At 42.0% G+C, this 18302-nt stretch overlaps 1 protein-coding gene across 2 annotated transcripts; it reads left to right on the forward strand.

Annotated features, from left to right (window-relative positions):
* Window positions 1-78: 78 nt before the first annotated feature.
* On the forward strand, window positions 79-17781 carry tp73 (tumor protein p73). Of its 2 annotated transcripts, none has more exons than XM_030118426.1 (12): window positions 79-218; window positions 1289-1537; window positions 9681-9867; window positions 10712-10827; window positions 11386-11495; window positions 11807-11949; window positions 12083-12171; window positions 12386-12513; window positions 12690-12844; window positions 12976-13108; window positions 15395-15488; window positions 15650-17781. In XM_030118426.1, the coding sequence occupies exons 1-12, from the start codon at window positions 198-200 to the stop codon at window positions 16049-16051; spliced, it is 1827 nt and encodes a 608-aa protein (XP_029974286.1). In that variant the 5' UTR covers window positions 79-197; the 3' UTR covers window positions 16052-17781. The 2 variants fall into 2 exon arrangements, with proteins under 2 accessions (XP_029974286.1, XP_029974287.1); XM_030118427.1 differs by having other exon boundaries at window positions 11807-11940.
* The last annotated feature ends 521 nt before the right edge of the window (window positions 17782-18302 follow it).

An 18302-nucleotide genomic window follows, 5' to 3' on the forward strand; every position in this document is an offset into this window, starting at 1 on the left:
TCACACCAGTCCTCACCTTGTTCCCCATCCCGGCCGTGCATGTGTCCGTGCTGCACTCTGAGTGTGCCGCATGTCCGCCGATGCACACCTTGCCTGAACTCTGCGATTAGGCAATGGTCCCGCTCTCTCTTTGCTTTACTGTGTTTGGACGGTTGACTGACTGAAGATTTGATGAATGAGACCTGAGGATCTAGAGGATGTACTACGTTAAAAAGAAGGTAAAGACTTTGCTTTTTGTCTCCTTATTAGGTTTTTGTGTGTATGAGATTCTATTGGTGTTTTATTTTTAAAGCTGCTTTCTGACATTGAACAGGAGTAAATATGGTTGTAGATCTTTTTTTTATGTCAGGCAGTATTTCTGTGTCATTCTATGTGGTTGAAAAATCACAGAAAATGTTCTTGAAAGAAATTTATTGAGAAGGTCTGCCAGTTAAATCTGATCCGTTTTTCAGTAAAGTGGGAGGAGGGTCCAAAGTGCTGTGGTCACTTTTGTTCAGTGTGAATCAACAGGTGTCATTTTGATTAAATATCGGCCTTACTGCTGCTCAAAGAAAGTGTGTGGCCAGATGTTGGAGGGATTGTAGCAGCCTGTTTATACTCTGACTTTTCTGTGGACATGTGAAAATAGGTCACACTTCTCTAGAAACTTCTGAGCTTTGCTTTGTCCAGCAGTGAATGCAGCTCTTAGAAAAAAAAAGTTAAGTCTGACGAGTATTTTATCTCTCAGAGAATCAAATCTCCCCCTCTTTCAAACACACTGGACATGAAAAAAGAAATCCAGAGGGAATGTTTGAGGGGGCAATTAGGCAGCACAGATTAAGTCTGTGTTTTACAACTTTCCTGGTGTAGCCCCAAGGAAGCTGCTGCGGAGGCTTCACCGCTACTGCCACTCACTTCAACTCGCTCAGTCTCACAAACACACGCTTCTGTTCGGCCACTTGTGATGATTGTCATTTTTCATGTAGAAGTCACACGTAATGTGCTGAGCGTCAATCATGGACACCTCCACTCAGGCAACAGTTACATGTGCACACAGTGAGCATCTCTGTCTCTCTCTCTGTCTCTCTCTCTCTCTCACACACACACACACACACACACACACACACACACACACACACACACACACACACACACACACACACAGGTCTCCCTTCCCTGTGTAATCCGACCTTCCTTAAAGCCTGTAAACCCCTGTCTCCCTGGCACCTCTACCTGTGTCCTCCCTCCGTCTCTCCTCCCTCCCTCGTCGCCTCCCTCATTCTCTTCCCTCTTCTTTTCTCCTCCACAGTCCCAGTACAACTTGCTGAGCAGCAGCATGGAGAGCCTGGGGAGCCGTGCGACGTCCGCCAGCCCCTACAGCTCCGAGAACGCCTCTTCGTCGGCCGTGCCCACCCCCTCGCCGTACTCCCAGCCCAACTCCACCTTTGAGGGCCTGTCGCCTGCTCCGGCCATCCCTTCCAACACCGACTACCCCGGCCCGCACGCCTTCCAGGTGTCCTTCCAGCAGTCCAGCACCGCCAAGTCTGCCACATGGACCGTGAGTACACAGGCGTTATTCACTTTGCCGTGCAGTTTGTGCGTGTGGCTGCAAGTTTTCTTTTCATTTTTTTTTTTTTTTTGGGGGGGGGGGGGGGTGTTGTCTTTGTGTGATTTCTCTTTGGTTTTGCAGCTGTCTCTCATGCACACAACTTAACATGCACACCAAAACACTGTCGTGCACACTCACTCAAGTCAGCACATGTGCAGACTTGCAGTGTGCAGGTGAAAGCGATGCATGACACTGTGATTGAGCGTGTCCTCCTCTCACCTCTTTTACCGAGTGTTGGTTGGAGTGTGTGAAACGAATGGCCTCATCAAACTTTTTAGCAACATTTTATTCTTGTTCATCAGTGCTTAAAGATCAATAGTTAACAATTCCAGTCGTGTTTTAGGCTTCATTCTTGGACTTGGACATTCTTGGGCTGGAAGAAGCCCGGGAAGTGGTGCTTCTTCTGAGTGTTGAGAAGAAAGAAGAAGAAAAAACTTTTTTCTTGTTAATTTAATGAATGAATACTGTTCCATTCTGGTTATTTTCATATTTCCTTCCTGTGGCTGAAAGTTCTTCCCTTGAGGATAAGTCAGTCAATCACTATGAGTTTCATTTGGGTCACCAAGGAATCCCTCCTTTATGCCAAATGACTGTCACCTGTTTATTTCACAACCAATCACATTGTTCATTTGCTATTGTCAGATCGAGTCACATCATGCAATCTTGCTGAGAAAGAGAGGGTTCTCTGAAACAGAAGCCTGTTTTTTCACCAATAAAAGTCCAGATAATAATAATGCTAAATAATGCAGGTGAGCATAACATGATGCTTATTTGGCCCAAAATTTTAGAAATGTATTTACTACTGTGAACTGTGAAATCATTTTAACATTTGAAAAAATACATACAGCAAAAGACAGTCTGAAGTGCTATGATGTTTTCCTGCACAATGCATTGTCACTGTTAAATGTAGAGATTGTGTTGACAACAGACCGTATGTCTCTTTCAACATGACACGATACCTGCTGCAGCAGGCCAGAAAACAGAAACACGCACAAGCACAAACGTAGAGGAAAAATGACTGGAACAAAACAAAACTTCTCTGCTCCTGAGCTGCTGCTGGAGTTTGACTGATATCCAGTGTGTAAAAGCCATTCATTTGCCTTGAGTTGTGTTTGTGATGGAGCAAGTGTTTCATCTGTCCAACAGAGACTTTCTCCCGGTCTGTGAGCCTCTCTCGTTTTGAACTTGATAAAGAAATAACGAAAGTTTGTACAATTCAATCTCAAATATATCACAACTGCAATATCAACAAGTGTATTGCACATTAGACTGAGCGAACAAGAACAAGTTGTTTCCCTTCAGTGGACATCAACACAATAGTATGTGGCCTTTTGGGCGGAGTCATACTGTCCTTGAAGCAGACCCCAGATGTCAAGATGCCAGTGTCAAAGACCGAGTGAGAGGCTGAAAAAACACAAGTGTCTCACAGTTTGGTTCAATGTATCAAAACAATGATCTGATTGATAACAGTCACTTTAATTATATGGTCTTCTGTTGCAGAAATCAGTTATTTCATTTGAAGTTGTTTCATTTTCATTAAGTCAGGAAAGCATCCAAGCTACGTGCACAGTGGTTAAAATTTACCCAACCGAATGATAACAACACACACGAATGCTTTGAGATGCAATAGTGATGAGAGGTGAGTGAAACTGGATCTGAGTAATTTGTCATGACCCGATGAGAAGTCTGCTCCTGGAAAGGTGTCACCTCCGAGTGTCACACAGTTGACCTCCTCGAAACAAGAGAGACGGGAGACAGCCTGCACATCCCTCAGTGTGTGTGTGTGTGTGTGTGTGTGTGTGTGTGTGTGTGTGTGTGTGTGTGTGTGTGTGTGTGTGTGTGTGTGGCTCTCCACGGCTGTGTTTGCTGGAAGCAGTCATGCGTGGTGGGCTCCTCTACTCATCCCTCTGTGATGTAAGAAGATCCCACTCTGGACATTAGAGTGTTGGTCTTTGACCTGTTGCTTTTCTCTTCTTGTCTCGTTCTTCCTCTGGTCTTAACACACACTCATGGCTGTCACCTCTGGCGCCTAAAGTTTCCCCCTATCCTCTCCTAAAATGTCCATCATCTCCTTTGTCTCACCCCCAGCTTGTAGGACTTAAAGGTATTTCACACACAAACTACACACCCTGGAAGCCGGGAGTTAACCAGGGGAGTTACTAAAAAGAATTTAAATCCTAAAATATGGAAAAACCTGTTTCAACATGTTGGATTTCATATGCAGGTAATCTGCCTTTGACCTGATGTCACAACATTTTAAAAGTGGCCTCAAATTTTCATTTTCATAGACGAGACTTTGGTTTACGTGGGTAACATTCTGAAGGCGATCTTAACTTGCTGAACGTGTGGGAAAGCTTGACGCTGCCGACACGGACAGTTCAAGTCGGAGCAGCTTTTTGTGTTGCCACAAAAGAAGAAACAAAGGCGTGTTTGACTGGCACACGACTTAAGACACAGATGATGAGGCAGCAGGAAAAGGATTGTGAGGAAACCTGTGATTATTCAGATTCCTCTGCTGCCATTAAACAGGGGGGATTAGGACGAGGCAGAGAGAGACCTGTGATTGCTCATTGCCTTTGTGGAGTTTACAGTCATGCTTTGTCTTTTCTTGCATGGCTGATTATAAGATTGAAGTATTGGAACATGCATTTAAGTTCCATTATATAGCAGCTATCAGGGGAAAAGTGGAGTCAGTCTAGCTGTTGATCTTCTACATTGCAATGCAGCAGATTATGGTACATCAAGTATTTTAGAACACTTAAACTGAAGCGATAATGTTGATATGAAACATTTAATGAATGTTTTACAAAAGAAAAACATCTGAGAAGTGGATATATGTTTTCTGGACAATGTGGGAACATTGAGAAGTTGGGAAGTGATACATCGAAAAACAAAAGACGCTTTGGTCAAGCCTTTGGAACAACTCGGCCTCTCATCATGGAAGGGGATTGCCCAATAATGACACTGGAGTAGCATGAGGATTAGCGTGTGTATGTCTGCAAATGTGCATCCCCACACTGGAGTGTGTGTTTATTCAAAATTCAGGAAAACGGTGCAGGTTTGAACACGTTTGAGCAGAAAGGGTGGCTGCGCGGACCTGACTGAGTCACCCTGCTTCAATGCAGTCAAACGTCTGAGGCTCGTACCGATTCCCCGTGGCCTCGGGCGATGGGGAATGCCACTCGGCATAGGGGCGCATTGACTGTCATCAGTTGCCCAGATGCCCCCATCCCCACCTCTCTACCTCCCACCAGGAGCGGCTGGCATCCATTTTTTCTGGGAGATTATGAGGAAAGTTTCTGCCTCTTGCACCAAGCGAGTCCAGCTAAGCTCATTCTCTGAACTTTTCGGGCGGATAACGGCTGAATGATTTGGCTTATTGAGGGATTATATCTGTAATGAAACAACCTCTGAGAAGAGGCAGAGAGACGCTGATGAGTTCTTGTCTTTCATAATATTTCCAGAGGAAGTAAGACCTTCCAATCCACTGTTAAGCTAGTTTGGTAACCATCCCTTGTCTAGTCAAGACGGCAGACATTAGTGGGGATGGCTCTAAAACTCTGAGTCTGTCTCTGTCTCTGTCTCTCTCTCTCTCTCTCTCTCTCTCTCTCTCTCTCTCTCTCTCTCTCTCTTGCTTTGTCTCTGTCTCTCTCCCTCTTGCTACCTTGAAGATGATTTCTTGGCCTGGATGCAGAGAAGTGTCACCAGGACTGGAAATGAGATCTCACACCTCAGCATTGTCAAATGTTAGGACGTTTTTTCATACACTCAGACTGTGTGCGTGTGTGTGTGTGTGTGTGTGTGTGTGTGTACAGTATGTGTCAGGACTGGGAGGGGATGTGATGCGCCGGGGATGCAGGCTGGAGCTTGCACCAAACGGCGGCTTGTCAGAAGTCGCTCTTCCCAGCTATTAGCCTCTCTCCGTTAGGACGCAGGTCCCGACACGTCCCGCACAAAGCTTCCTCTCCTGCATTTCCCCACGCATCCTCCTCAACCACATCACCGCTACTCGTTCTGGGAAGACACACTGATTATTCACACACAATTGGCTTCACACAACAGAAATAGGTGTTACTAATTATTTGCCTTCATGAATGGATTTTTAGAAGTGAAATGTTGATCTGAGTGCTCTGAATCAAGGAAACTGTCAAACATTTCTGGTATTCAAACTACCGACTGTGATTAGCGGTCACTCATCTTTATCATTCTGAAAAAACTCAGATCCTTATGTTCATGTTTCAAAGAGTCTCAATCTAACATTTGAGTTCTCTGAAGAAATGAAATTGAATGACAAAAGGAAATACTGATCTGAATGCAGCTCCTCGGGGTAAAAAAAAAAAAATCTCAGATTTGTATGGACTGGTGTGCATGTGCATAAACATATTTGATATTTGTTAAGCAAATTTACAGCGGGCAAGCTGTTGCTTGTCTATATAGATGATGGTCTGGCAATTATCACTTTGTCTTCCAGAGCCTGTCGGGGCTTGCACCCAGTTGTCCACCATGCCGGAGCATGGATGGATGGATGGATGGATGGATGGATGGATGGATGGGCTTGCAGTTCAAATTGAAATCCATTTCTGTATTTTAAACATGTTTGTATCTCAGGCACCATCATATTTGATGCTAATGATACACAGAAAACATTCAAACTCAAACATTTAAAGCTTCATCAACCTCCATCAACTCTAATGGCCTGTAATCATTTTCTTTAACACTTTGGTCTACTTCTCTTTGTTTTCTTTTTTCTGGGTCAAACAATCTCTTTTCTCTTTTCCCATCTTCCTCTCCTTCCCTGCAGCCCTCCTCTCTGATCTGAATCAAAGCCCACCTAATCTATCAGCATATCTTGTTGGTACAAGACGATACTCATCAGATACTGTCACTCTTTTATTAACATCCCTCATTTATTGGCGCTCGGGGAATCTAAAGATCCTCATTTTTGAGAATGAAGGAGATCAGTGTCATGATTAACACTGTTGTCATTATCCATGCAACTCCAGAGATAAATTTACAGTAGGAATGTATGTTAAAAAGACTATTTGTGGTCAAAATATGGAACCCTATATTCTCTTGCAAATCAGCAAGCTTTGCATATGAGCAGTATTTGCATACAAAATATCTCAGCTGTTAGTTTAAAAAAGGTATTAGGAAACACAGAAGGCTGTTCAGACCCAGTTAGTTTATTGTTCCAAAGTACTTCTGAAACTCTTTTCCTCGTCTCGAGAAGCTCAACAACGCCTGACAGCAGACTGTTACAAAAAAAAAAACATTCCAACAGTCATTACAGTCACTAACCCTTTTTTTTTTAATACAGAAATGTATAAAACACGGTGATGCTCAGTGAAGAAGTGAACGTTCCTCACGTTGTGATTCTGTGGAAAAATAAGCCGATGGATCAGAATTCTCCGGGTGGGTAAATAAGAAGTCTGCCGGGCTGCTGCATCCCAGAAAATATTTATTCATGGTATGGGTGGGCTGTTGAGACTTGTTAGGGAAAGTTAAGTGGGAAAAGGTAATGTTGTGCAGAGGTATTTCCACTGCCCTGAAGGGAGCGCTCACGGCGGAGGGTGTGTGTTTATGGGAGTTAGTGTGTTGTTGGGGGCTGAGGAACAGTGTCACAACAGTAATCTGAGTGCTGCTTGACGTAGGAGAGACTGTTTCCCAGCCAGCGATGAGCGAGAAGCATGTTTAGTCTGAACAGAAGGTAAATGGTTAAGAAATGAATTCTTATCATTTTTTTTAATGTTAACTGATGCTAGAAAGAACCGTGAAAGTATACAGTAATTGTTGACAATAAAATATACTATAGAAAATAGGGAGAAAGCAAACTAGAACAATAAAGATCATGTTGATAATTATTTCATAAAACAGAATACTCCTGAAAATGAGTGGAGGGTAAAATTAGTAATTATTCCATTAAAAACATATTTTTTACTGTTTAAAGTTATACAGAGAAGGACTAAAGAAAGAGCTCTAATGCAACATAGTATATACAGTATTACAGTTGCAGACTGTATACTGATAAAGTTGAATCATTGAAATTAAAGCGTCCAACAAGAGGAGTTATGCATTCCTTAACTTTAATACTTTAACACGTGAAAAACACGAAGCAGTCCAACATTTAACCAGAGATTAAATTTGTTTGAGCATGTGCTGCTTTAAAGGTGCCTTAAGGAGTTTGCACGTTTTTATGCGAAACAGCGCCCCCTGCAGGCCTTGGGCGTAATGCAGCTTAGTGAAAAACTCGTCCCTGTGGCTCACGTGCACGGAAGAGGGGAACTCCTTCCTCGCTCGTTTAGTAGCACTCAAGTAAGATTTAAGTTTCTTTTACCTGGTGGAGTCTGTGTGGAGCTGTGGCAGTGCTAGAAGCCAGTCTGTTCTTACTTTCTGGAAGCTCCTGCTCAGTTGTTGCTCTCTAAGCATCTGGCGGAGTAATGGCGGACAAAGCGAAACTTAACCAGCCGGAGCGTGCATTACGTCATTCCTTTCAAATTCTCCCCAAAAAAATGCTGGTGCCGGACCGGCACTGCAACTTTCAAGTGACAATTTAGCGCTGTTAGAGGTACTTGTAATGAATATGTCAGGGCACATTGTACACATCATTAAAAATGTGTAACATATTTAAGGTGGAAAGTAAGTATTTTTAAGGTTGAAAAACTCCTTAATGCACCTTTAAGATGAAGTAATTATATTTCCTAATATATAACTTAAATAATGCTATTTGTACTTTCTCACATTTTAAGACAAAATTATCTCCTCCTAATGAGAATGTCCAAACTCCTTTTTTTCTAGTGAGGCTCATCTGATCACACTGAAAATGTTTTTTTTTTAAACAATGAAGAAAAACCTCGTCATATATTATGTAAGGAGATATTTGATGAGATATAATATGTGCACATATTATAGATATACCTACTACTATATATTTGTCATATTTTCTAATAAACTTCACTACTTCTTTGCTTTCTTTGGTAATGTCTTCATTTGACTCAGGGACACATGTTTTGTCTGTCTCTTAACATGGCATCACTGTAGGAAAAAAAAAAAACTGCTGTCTCTTAATAAAACACAGTTTACTTCCTTTGAGAAATTTCTTACAATGTCCAAGTTTGCTGGAAGCGTCAACCTTTAGCAGAAACTTTGTTGAATACAGACAGCCAGGGCCTGATTGAGAAACCATGACTTTAGCCAGCAGCTAAAATTTAATCACATGTTGCATTTAGTAGATCTCCATGCAAAAATCAGACTATTTTAACAAAGGACCACATGAAATCAGACTTTGGGCCACGTTTGGCCCCTGGACCGCGGTTTGGACATGCGTGTCTGAACGCTGACTGTACACTTCTACTTTCGGTAACTTCAGCGCTTTGAATTTATATTCCAGCTCGTCACAGCAAGTCTCCACAGGACGGCGCAGACTTCTTAGTTTACTTCTAAATTTGATTTCCTGCAGATTTTAAAGTTTTCTGTTCCTTGTCGAGGCACGTTGAGGCTTTCTCCATTCCTTGATGTCATTGAATCCATCTCTACCGGCCTTACACACACACGCACGCACGCATGCACGCACGCACGCACACGCACACGCCCACACCCACATGCACACATATCAGTGGGTGTTTCAATTCCTGCACCGATTAAGATGATTTTTTTCTTCAAACTGTAGTTGAATTCTCTGTTTCCAGATGTGTGAAATTATTGTTAAGTCATTGATTTTCTTTCCCCGCTCATTTCTGGGTGTATACACGCAGTCATTTATTCTAAACTGTCTGTTTGAAGTCCAACTTTTCCTCGACACCTGCCGCATCTCATATTATCTCCCACAAATCCAGAGCTGGATAATAGTCATTTATTCATTCTAATAACACAGTAATTATCTTTACAACACAGGCTACAATTTACTGCTGACTGTTTTACAGTCCTCATGTATTTTCCCTTTCCATTCATGCTCTCTCGCCCTTTCTGCAACAGTTTTCTGTCCTCTCATAGTTTTGTGTGTTAATTGCAGAATCCTCTGGTCCTAACAGCCTTTTATAGCCAGATTTTCAGATCATGCATTTGAAACTGTGTGTATTTTTTTTTTGCAACACAGTACTCTCCCTTGCTGAAGAAGCTCTACTGTCAGATCGCCAAAACCTGTCCGATCCAGCTGAAGCTGTCCTCCTCGCCTCCACATGGCAGCATCATCAGAGCCATGCCCGTCTACAAGAAGGCCGAGCACGTCACAGAAGTGGTCAAAAGATGTCCCAACCACGAGCTGGGACGAGACTTCAACGACGGTACGATGAGTGTGGATGGATCAGTACCGGTAGTTTGTGGGGTGGATCAATCCTGAAGGCCTCATACGGGCTCAACAGCAGAAGGAAACACATGGAGGGGCAGGGCGAAGCCTTTCTAAAGCTATTATGTAACATTATTAGTCTGAATGAAGACAATCTGCAGAACGTTCCGCAGATCAAATCTTATTTTTTTCAAAGGCAAAATTTATTTTGAAAATTAAGACAATTGAATGATTGATGTCGCAGATCTTCTTTCTCACTGGCTTTCCAGCTATCGTTGCTTAATGCTAAAGCCGGTTCCACCTACTCCTGTCCTCTCCACCTCACCTTTCATACCCATATCCAGGAGAAAAACACCTCCTTATTTGAGGACCAATACAGTAATCTATTCTGAGTGTGACAGAAAAGAGATATAACTGCAAAAATAAATCAGAATTTAAAAAGGTTCGACTGTTCCAAACTATAAAAAGACTCTTCAGCATAAATGTATTGAACTAGCACAAGAAGAGATATTCTTTTTATTGTCTTTGGATCCCAAAAACCACATACACTAATATATTAGAACTATACACACACATATATATATATATATATATATATATATATATATATATATATATATATATATATATATATATATATATATATATATATATATACACATACATACATACATACATACAGTACATACATATATATATATATATATATATATATATATATATATATATATATATATATATATATATATATATATATATTAGCATTTTGTACATTAACAATGGGATATGGCTGTCTTGAATGTGATGATGTTTGATTAGTTTTTGTTCTTCACTCATTTCAGGTCAAGTGGCCCCGGCCAGCCACCTGATCCGGGTGGAGGGGAACAATCTGTGTCAGTATGTGGACGATCCAGTCACCGGTCGCCAGAGTGTGTTTGTGCCCTACGAAGCTCCGCAGGTGTGTGGTTCAACACAACCCTCATCTGTGTCAGTGATATTTTGAATAATTTACAGCAATTGACTGGATGCAGTCTCAGTTTTTCTTCTCAGTTGTTGTGATAGTAATTGCAGGTATTGATAAATCTGTGGACAGAGATGTTCAGGGATGCCGACACTGCAAACACACATATGTCTCAATATCTGGAACGTGTCACGAATATTTTGCGCATTCAGTAACAGAAAAAACAAGACATCCGTCTTGTTTTTTCTGTTACTGAATGTGCAAAATATTGATTCGTCAACTCGAGTTCTAAGAAACAGTCATTTTCATTTGAAGCCCTTCAGGGGAGACACATCTAAAAATACAGATGCGGGGCAAGTCCAGACGTGCTCAACAGCCATCATTTCTGTGATTGCACCTGAGGATGGTCATGAAAAGCACATCTGTCTTGTCTCACGTCAAAGGCCTCTGCAACACCTCCCTCTGGTGGACAGTTTGAGAGAAAGCGCCGGGGCTGACGGTCCAGTCGTGGTCCTGGAGTTCCTCTGCCGAAACCTTAAACAGTTTGTGTTTCAGGTGGGGACCGAGTTCACCACCATCCTGTACAACTTCATGTGCAACAGCAGCTGCGTGGGCGGCATGAACAGGAGACCCATCCTCATCATCATCACTCTGGAAACACGAGAGTAAGTCAGCAGGTCGTGAGACATTAGTGAGACACTCACACTTTGTCTTATTAATTTGGTGTTTCATGCACAACAAACCCAAACTAACTTCACAGCAGAACCTTGAAGCGAGACGTAGATTAAAGAACAGCTAACAGTCTCCACGATGAACTCTCATTTCTGAAGAACAAAGCTTTGTAACACCTTAACAACAAAAACAAGTTTCTGAAGCGCTTTCCATTTTTCACACTCAGCCTTACACATTTTTCAAAGTTTTTAAAAAGGTCTATTACACGATTCAGTAATCTTCTATCCTGAATTCATCTCTGCAGTGGTCAGGTGTTGGGCAGAAGGTCGTTTGAAGGTCGGATATGCGCGTGTCCCGGGCGCGACCGCAAAGCCGACGAGGACCACTTCAGGGAGCAGCAGGCCCTGAATGAGAGCGTTGCCAAAAACGGCAGTGCCAGTAAGCGCAGTGAGTTGAATTATAAAATATAACTATAAAATCCTGAGACATTGTGCAACAGTTCAGTCGGTCGCCAACATGATGAAAATGTAAAATGTGTTTCTAACTCGCTCATTTCTGATTCTCTCTCTGCTGTGTGCAGACTTCAAACAGAGTCCGCCGAATATCCCCAGTCCAAATATCAACATGAGGAAGAGGCGGCACGGAGAAGAAGAGATTTACTATATTCCTGTAAGAACTTTTATCATATCGTGTGAAACGATGAATTCAACAAACATGACTGGAACTTTATTCATGAGGTTTTATTTCTTCACATTGTGGAATTTCAATAAATGTGTTATTTGCATTTATAAGAAGAATAAACCGTGCTTTTAATGAATGAAAATGTTTTTAATCTCATTACTGTTCAGGCTGGGATGAATGCACGTGTTGTGTTTGCCTGCAGGTTCGTGGTCGGGAGAACTTTGAGCTGCTGATGAAGATTAAAGACAGTCTGGAGCTGGTGGAGCTGGTGCCGCAGCCTCTCGTGGACTCCTACAGACAACAGACACAGCAGCAGCTTCTGCAGAGACCGTAAGTCACACCGAGACACCGCCGATACATAGATAGATAGATAGATAGATAGAAAGATAGATAGATAGATAGATAGATAGATAGATAGATGGATTCAGAGTCCAAATGAAACAAACTGGGTAATATTTTCTTGAAGTCAGTAACGTTGAAGCCGCCGTACGTTCTCTGTCCTCCAGGAGTCATATAGCATCCCCGCTGTCCTACTCTCCACTCTCCAACATGAACAAGCTTCACACCCATGGAGGCCTCAACAAACCGCCCTCAGTCAACCAGCTGGTGGGGCAGCAGTCCCTGCAACACCCCTCTGCCCCTCCAAACGTAGCTCATATGGGTGAGGACTTAAATGATTTAAAAAAACAAAAATGACATTTAATCATGATTGTGCTGCATGTTGATGTCAGTTTATTCTGGTTTCCTTGGTGGTTATTTTTTTTTCACTGAACAACTCTGCTTCTCTCGCAGGTTCAAACATGCTCAACAACAGCCACATGCAGACCAATGGTGAAATGAATGGTGGCCACAGCAGTCAGAATATAGTGTCCGCTTCCCACTGCAGCCCACCCCCTCCGTATAACCCTGACCCCGGCCTCGTCAGGTACCTCACCCTCCAATGACACTCCCTCTTTAACTGCCTGCAGCAGGCCAGCAGACAGCCTGCTGCACTCAGTGAGTCGAATGCCAACCGATGGCTGGTTGATGCGAGCAGGGCTACACTCTTCAGTCATGTTCACATAAACTTCATTAAACACATACAAACTAAGCATCCTTTCTGCGCATCGTGTCTGGACTGATTTGACTTGGTTATGGCTGCTTTGTGCAGGTTTTCATTTTCCCCACGGACCTCTCAAAGTATTGGTGCCATAATGGAGGTCCATTGAAAATTGGCTGATTTATAAGAGTCATTAACATCTCAAGTAAAAGATGTTTTTTATTCGCATCCTTGGAAATATTGGTCCTTGAGAGCCAGTACACCAACTATGTAGATCCTTTCAGCTTATCTGCGGTAGTTTTCTGCATTAATTGATGATAAAATGTGATCTGATCGACAGCAACTTGACAAGTATTGACAAGCACATAGTGCTTAATCTAAAACCATACAAACACTTTTTAATATTTCATGCTTTCATTGAACATGGCCATCAAACCTGGGCCGTGTTGGTAGGAAAAGATAAAGGTTATTAGTTATTTTTCTGAAGCAACAACACAACTGACAGAATGATTCGTTGAATGATGAAGCTAAGATTTAATAGTCACCCAAAGGAAATCAAGAGATGTAGCTGGAAGACATCTGCCTCATATCCAAGTGTCTTCATGTGTTCATGCTGTTCTCTTGACTAGTCTGGATGGTTAAATTTAATGGTTTGGAGCTCAGGCATTTAAACTATTTTCAGAAGGTTCCAGATGCCTATAATGATCTGGAGTTTCTATGTTGATGGACCAAAGGGAACAGTGTGTGATCTCGGTACTGTGTTTTAACCTGCTCAGTCGCCTGGGGTTCAAAGGAGGTCACTAGTGATTGATCGTGACCCTTTGGGGATGGATTATTGAATAGACAGCTGAGCGGAGACCTGAGGAGTTCACCTTGCTGCGATGGGCCGCAGGTTCATTCATTGTGCGGCGCTTGAGATGAGATGTTTGTTGGAGAGAAGTCACTCAGTTGAAACTTGACACAGAGGGAATTACAGTGTTCGGTTTGTTTCTCTTCTCGCTCTGGGGCAAGCTGTTCTTCCTTGAAGTCCTTCAAGTGGAGCTGCGAGTTTGAAGGGCTTCCCTCAGGTGTTTGTGATTTTTGATTGTGAAAAACTGGCACCACGTACCAACTTCAAAACACCATCTGGGAGGAGATGTGAGGCTGCTGAAGGATTTTCAAACAGTCGTTAAATCCAACAATTCAAAATACCTTTCTCACTACCATTTTAAATATTTAATGGATATGTTCCTGAAGGATTTGAAATATTAGACATGTTTGTGAGGTTCTAAATTAAGTGCTTGGTATGCTTTTTATACTGTGACTATAGACCTGATATTAAAATGTTGAAAATTAATCTGGAATTCCAAAGGTTTCATACACATTTTGTCTTGTTATGTAACAAATGTGCCCTTCTAAATAGAAGTAGCTTTTTGAACATGACTTTTACTTGGCACACTTAGAGAAAACTCCGGGTGCTTTTGCCTGAGCAATAGGTTGGTCCCTGATTTGTTTAAGATGGAGACTCATCCTCTTTCACTCCACCAATCCAGCCAATCCTGCTCCTCTCAAGAGATTTTCTTTCTTGTTTGTCACACTTTTAAATCCTAAACTCCTCCCCGTGCTGCTGTGTATCCGGCCATCTTTTGCAATGCACTTCCATCAATTTTCATAAAGCAAAATGTTTGATTTCTATTTATTTTTGCCACTGTTTTTCTTATGTTTTATATCGTTTTGAAGATGACGTGAATGCAGTCCACGGACTTGCGACTGATAAATTTCCAATTTTGATACAACACACTATGTTAATCTTTTCTCATATTTCAGACTGTTGTACAGTTAGCTTTTGTTTCCATTTACACTGTATGTTACCACCATTTTAACTTTTGATGTATTTATAATAAAGCTTCTTCACCAAAGCAAGAGTGGCTTTATGAATCATTGATATAATTGCATGTTGATGGTTTCACTGGCAGTTTGTGTCTATTTGAGCCCTGAGATTTGGAATAAACTTTTTAACAGCTTGAATACGCGATGAACCGATGAAGTGGCGTGTCAGGATGTGGTTTAAGTGTTTCAGATTAGTTTTACTCTGCTGAAGCACAGTTGGCGTTTCATCTTCTTGGCACTTGAGTGTTGGTCTGCAGTGTTGTAGCTTTGGTCTAAGCAGCCCTGCTTTTCTCCCCCACACAGTTTTCTCACCAGTCTCGGCTGTCAGAACTTCATTGAGTACTTCACTTCCCAAGGCCTGCAGTCTGTCTACCACCTCCAAACTCTCTCCATGGAGGTAAACACTCTGTTCCTGCATTCCCTGATTAGCTTTTTATCCTTTTTTTTAATGATCTAGAGAAATATGTTGAGTTTTACCACCATTAGTCGTAGCGACAAGATGAATCCCTCTTCCTGCCTTCTCACTGTTCTCACACCCTTCTAACGTACTTTCTCCAGGATTTAGGCGCTCTGAAGATACCAGAGCAGTCCCGCCTCGCCATCTGGCGAGGTTTGCAGGACATGAAACAAGGCGCTCCCCTCCAGCTGCCCACCTCCACCCACCACCACGACTACCACGGGCAGCAGCTGCTTCGCTCCAGCAGCAACATGGCCGCCTCGGCGATGGCGGCCATCGGGGCCGCCAGCGGGGAGCTGCAGCGCCAGCGTGTCATGGAGGCCGTGCACTTTCGCGTTCGCCACACCATCACCATCCCCAACCGGCCGGGCGTGGTCGGCACGTCGGGGATGGCGGCGGCCACCGACGAGTGGGCTGACTTTGGCTTCGACATGCCCGACTGCAAAGTGTCTCGTGGGAAGCACTCCATCAAAGAGGAGTTCATGGAAAGCGACGTCCACTGAGAAGAAAGAGGCCTGCTTCGTCAGTATCGCCCTGAGCTTCTTTCTGCCTGTCACAGCGTGAAACGACACGGACCGGGGTGCTTCAATGTCGGAGCCGTAGTTTAGTCACCGATCTTTGCTGGACGCCAAGTGGAAGGTGGAACATTTCCTGTGTTTAAAGCACCGTCCTGTGATCCTCAATGATGTGCTGAAACCACCGTTCTACTGAGAACATCAAACAAAAGATGACGTGAAACATGTCCGCAGTGACAACCCCGCCAAACACACCTGGTCTGGACTGAGCGTTTCATGCTCCAGCAGTAACACTCAGTGCATGTTCACATTCACATGATGACAGACGTCACAGCAGACACCGTCCTTTCAGTTTTCACAGTTCTCAGCTCAACTATTTATTTTTTATTCAGTTTTACTTGTATAAATGTAAAAATTTCATCTGTAATGTAAATGTGATTAGTTGTGCTTGAACTCGACTTTTTCTGTTGGAATTAATGGATCTCCTGTTTGAACTGATAGGATAGAAATCAATAGTACGAGTACATTGAAACAGTCATGTGGACTTTAACTCCTTTGCTAGTAGATTGGCAGGACTTATATTGATTTCATATCTGTAGAATAGTTGAAAACTGTACAAGAAATGAGAAATACGGCCCCCTTTTTACAAATTAACTTCTACTTTTGATATCTGGAAGGTCTTTAACGTTACTGTGTGTTTTCAATATGACTGAGAAGCACACAGATGTGTGACACACTGGAGTATTTTATCTGTGATTGGACAGTGATACTGAGAACATGGGGGGAAGCTTTCATGACTCGTTAATTCTCTACTTTCTGTTAATCTTTCAGTTCCTACAAATTCAACAGTTGTTGTAATGACAAGTAATTCTGTGGAGTCCTGTCAGAGATGACTGAATAGGAAAATAGCAGGGCTTTGATAACGTGATGACCTTTAGAACAGTGCGTCTTCATCATTTCATTTTTTAGCATTTGCTCAGTGGACTTTGGCATCAATGACGTGTACGCTATGTCAATGTGTTGCTGATATATTTCTATTGTGTCGTAGGATTTATGGTGTTAATTCTTGTATAGTTGAAAAAAGTGAAAGAGTTGGGAAATAAAATGTTAGCAGTATTATATCTTAATAACAGGGATATAATTAGATTTGTGAATAATAAATTAAGAGCGATGCCCTGTTTGTTGAGACGAGACAAGACAGTAGCATTTTAGTCCTTCTCTGTGTATTTTGATGAACCTTGCAGGGCGAGGACTTGTTATATTGACTTTAGCTCACTGAATACTGTGTCTTCATGGCACTTGTTTGTACATACTGAACATGGACATTCCAGTTTTACATTTAGATTGCCACCCAGGACGATTAATCGCTCTGGCAGTGTATCATTTTTGTCCTTCAGTCAGTTTGATTCAGTGTGTAGCAGCATTTTTTTAAGGCCCTCACATAAAGAATTCTGTTTTCACACAACAACCACAAACCAGTCAGAAAAAAAGCACTTTATTGCTTAAAAAAAATGAAAAAAGTTGGGATTGTCAGTATTATCCATTACCATTATGTAAATACAAACAGTGCTTTGTTGATTCTTTTTTTTTTCATCAGTTTTGTAATAATTGTTAAAATGTGTTCTTGTGAATTGCTGTTCATGGATGTTAAATAGTTCCTGACATTAAACCCAGTGTTTTTGTTAAACCCATGTATTAAATGGATTTAAATATGCGCCTTCCTTACTGGTCTTCATCAAAGTAATAAAAACATTTTTTGACTCCATGCTATGATTTTTTGCTTGAAATAATCCAATGTTAAATGTCAAAGGTAGAATATTTTACAGTAGTTTTTTTCTTTAAAAAAGTTTTGCTCATATTTTATTCATTTCATTAGAATAAAAGTGAATTTATCACTTCATGGTAAACCACAATGTTTCCACATTTGCAACAATAACTAGAGAAGATTAACACAAGCTTAAAAACAACTTTTATTTTTCAACCATCCGTGCATCATCTATACCTGTGTGATTTAACTTGCATATTGTGGGGATATGACATCTATCCCACTTTACAACTGGTAAAAGGAAGAAACTGGACATTGAAAGTGCACGTCCTTTCATCTTCTCCCCTGCATTACCCAGGTCAGGCTCGCATGGTGGCAGAGTTCATCCCAACTGACAACAGACAAAGGCCAGCCCATCCATCACAGGGAAATCGCACAATCAGAAAAATCACACACACGCATTGATACCTGAGT

This window comes from Salarias fasciatus, chromosome 20, assembly GCF_902148845.1.
Source record: "Salarias fasciatus chromosome 20, fSalaFa1.1, whole genome shotgun sequence".
NCBI lineage: Eukaryota > Metazoa > Chordata > Actinopteri > Blenniiformes > Blenniidae > Salarias > Salarias fasciatus.

Coding starts and splice junctions, on each gene's coding strand:
- tp73 (XM_030118426.1), top strand. CDS start 198: ATGTACTACGTTAAAAAGAAG. Junction 10,828..11,385: donor TGCCCTACGAAGCTCCGCAG/GTGTGTGGTTCA, acceptor TTTGTGTTTCAG/GTGGGGACCGAGTTCACCAC. Junction 12,845..12,975: donor TCCAAACGTAGCTCATATGG/GTGAGGACTTAA, acceptor CTTCTCTCGCAG/GTTCAAACATGCTCAACAAC.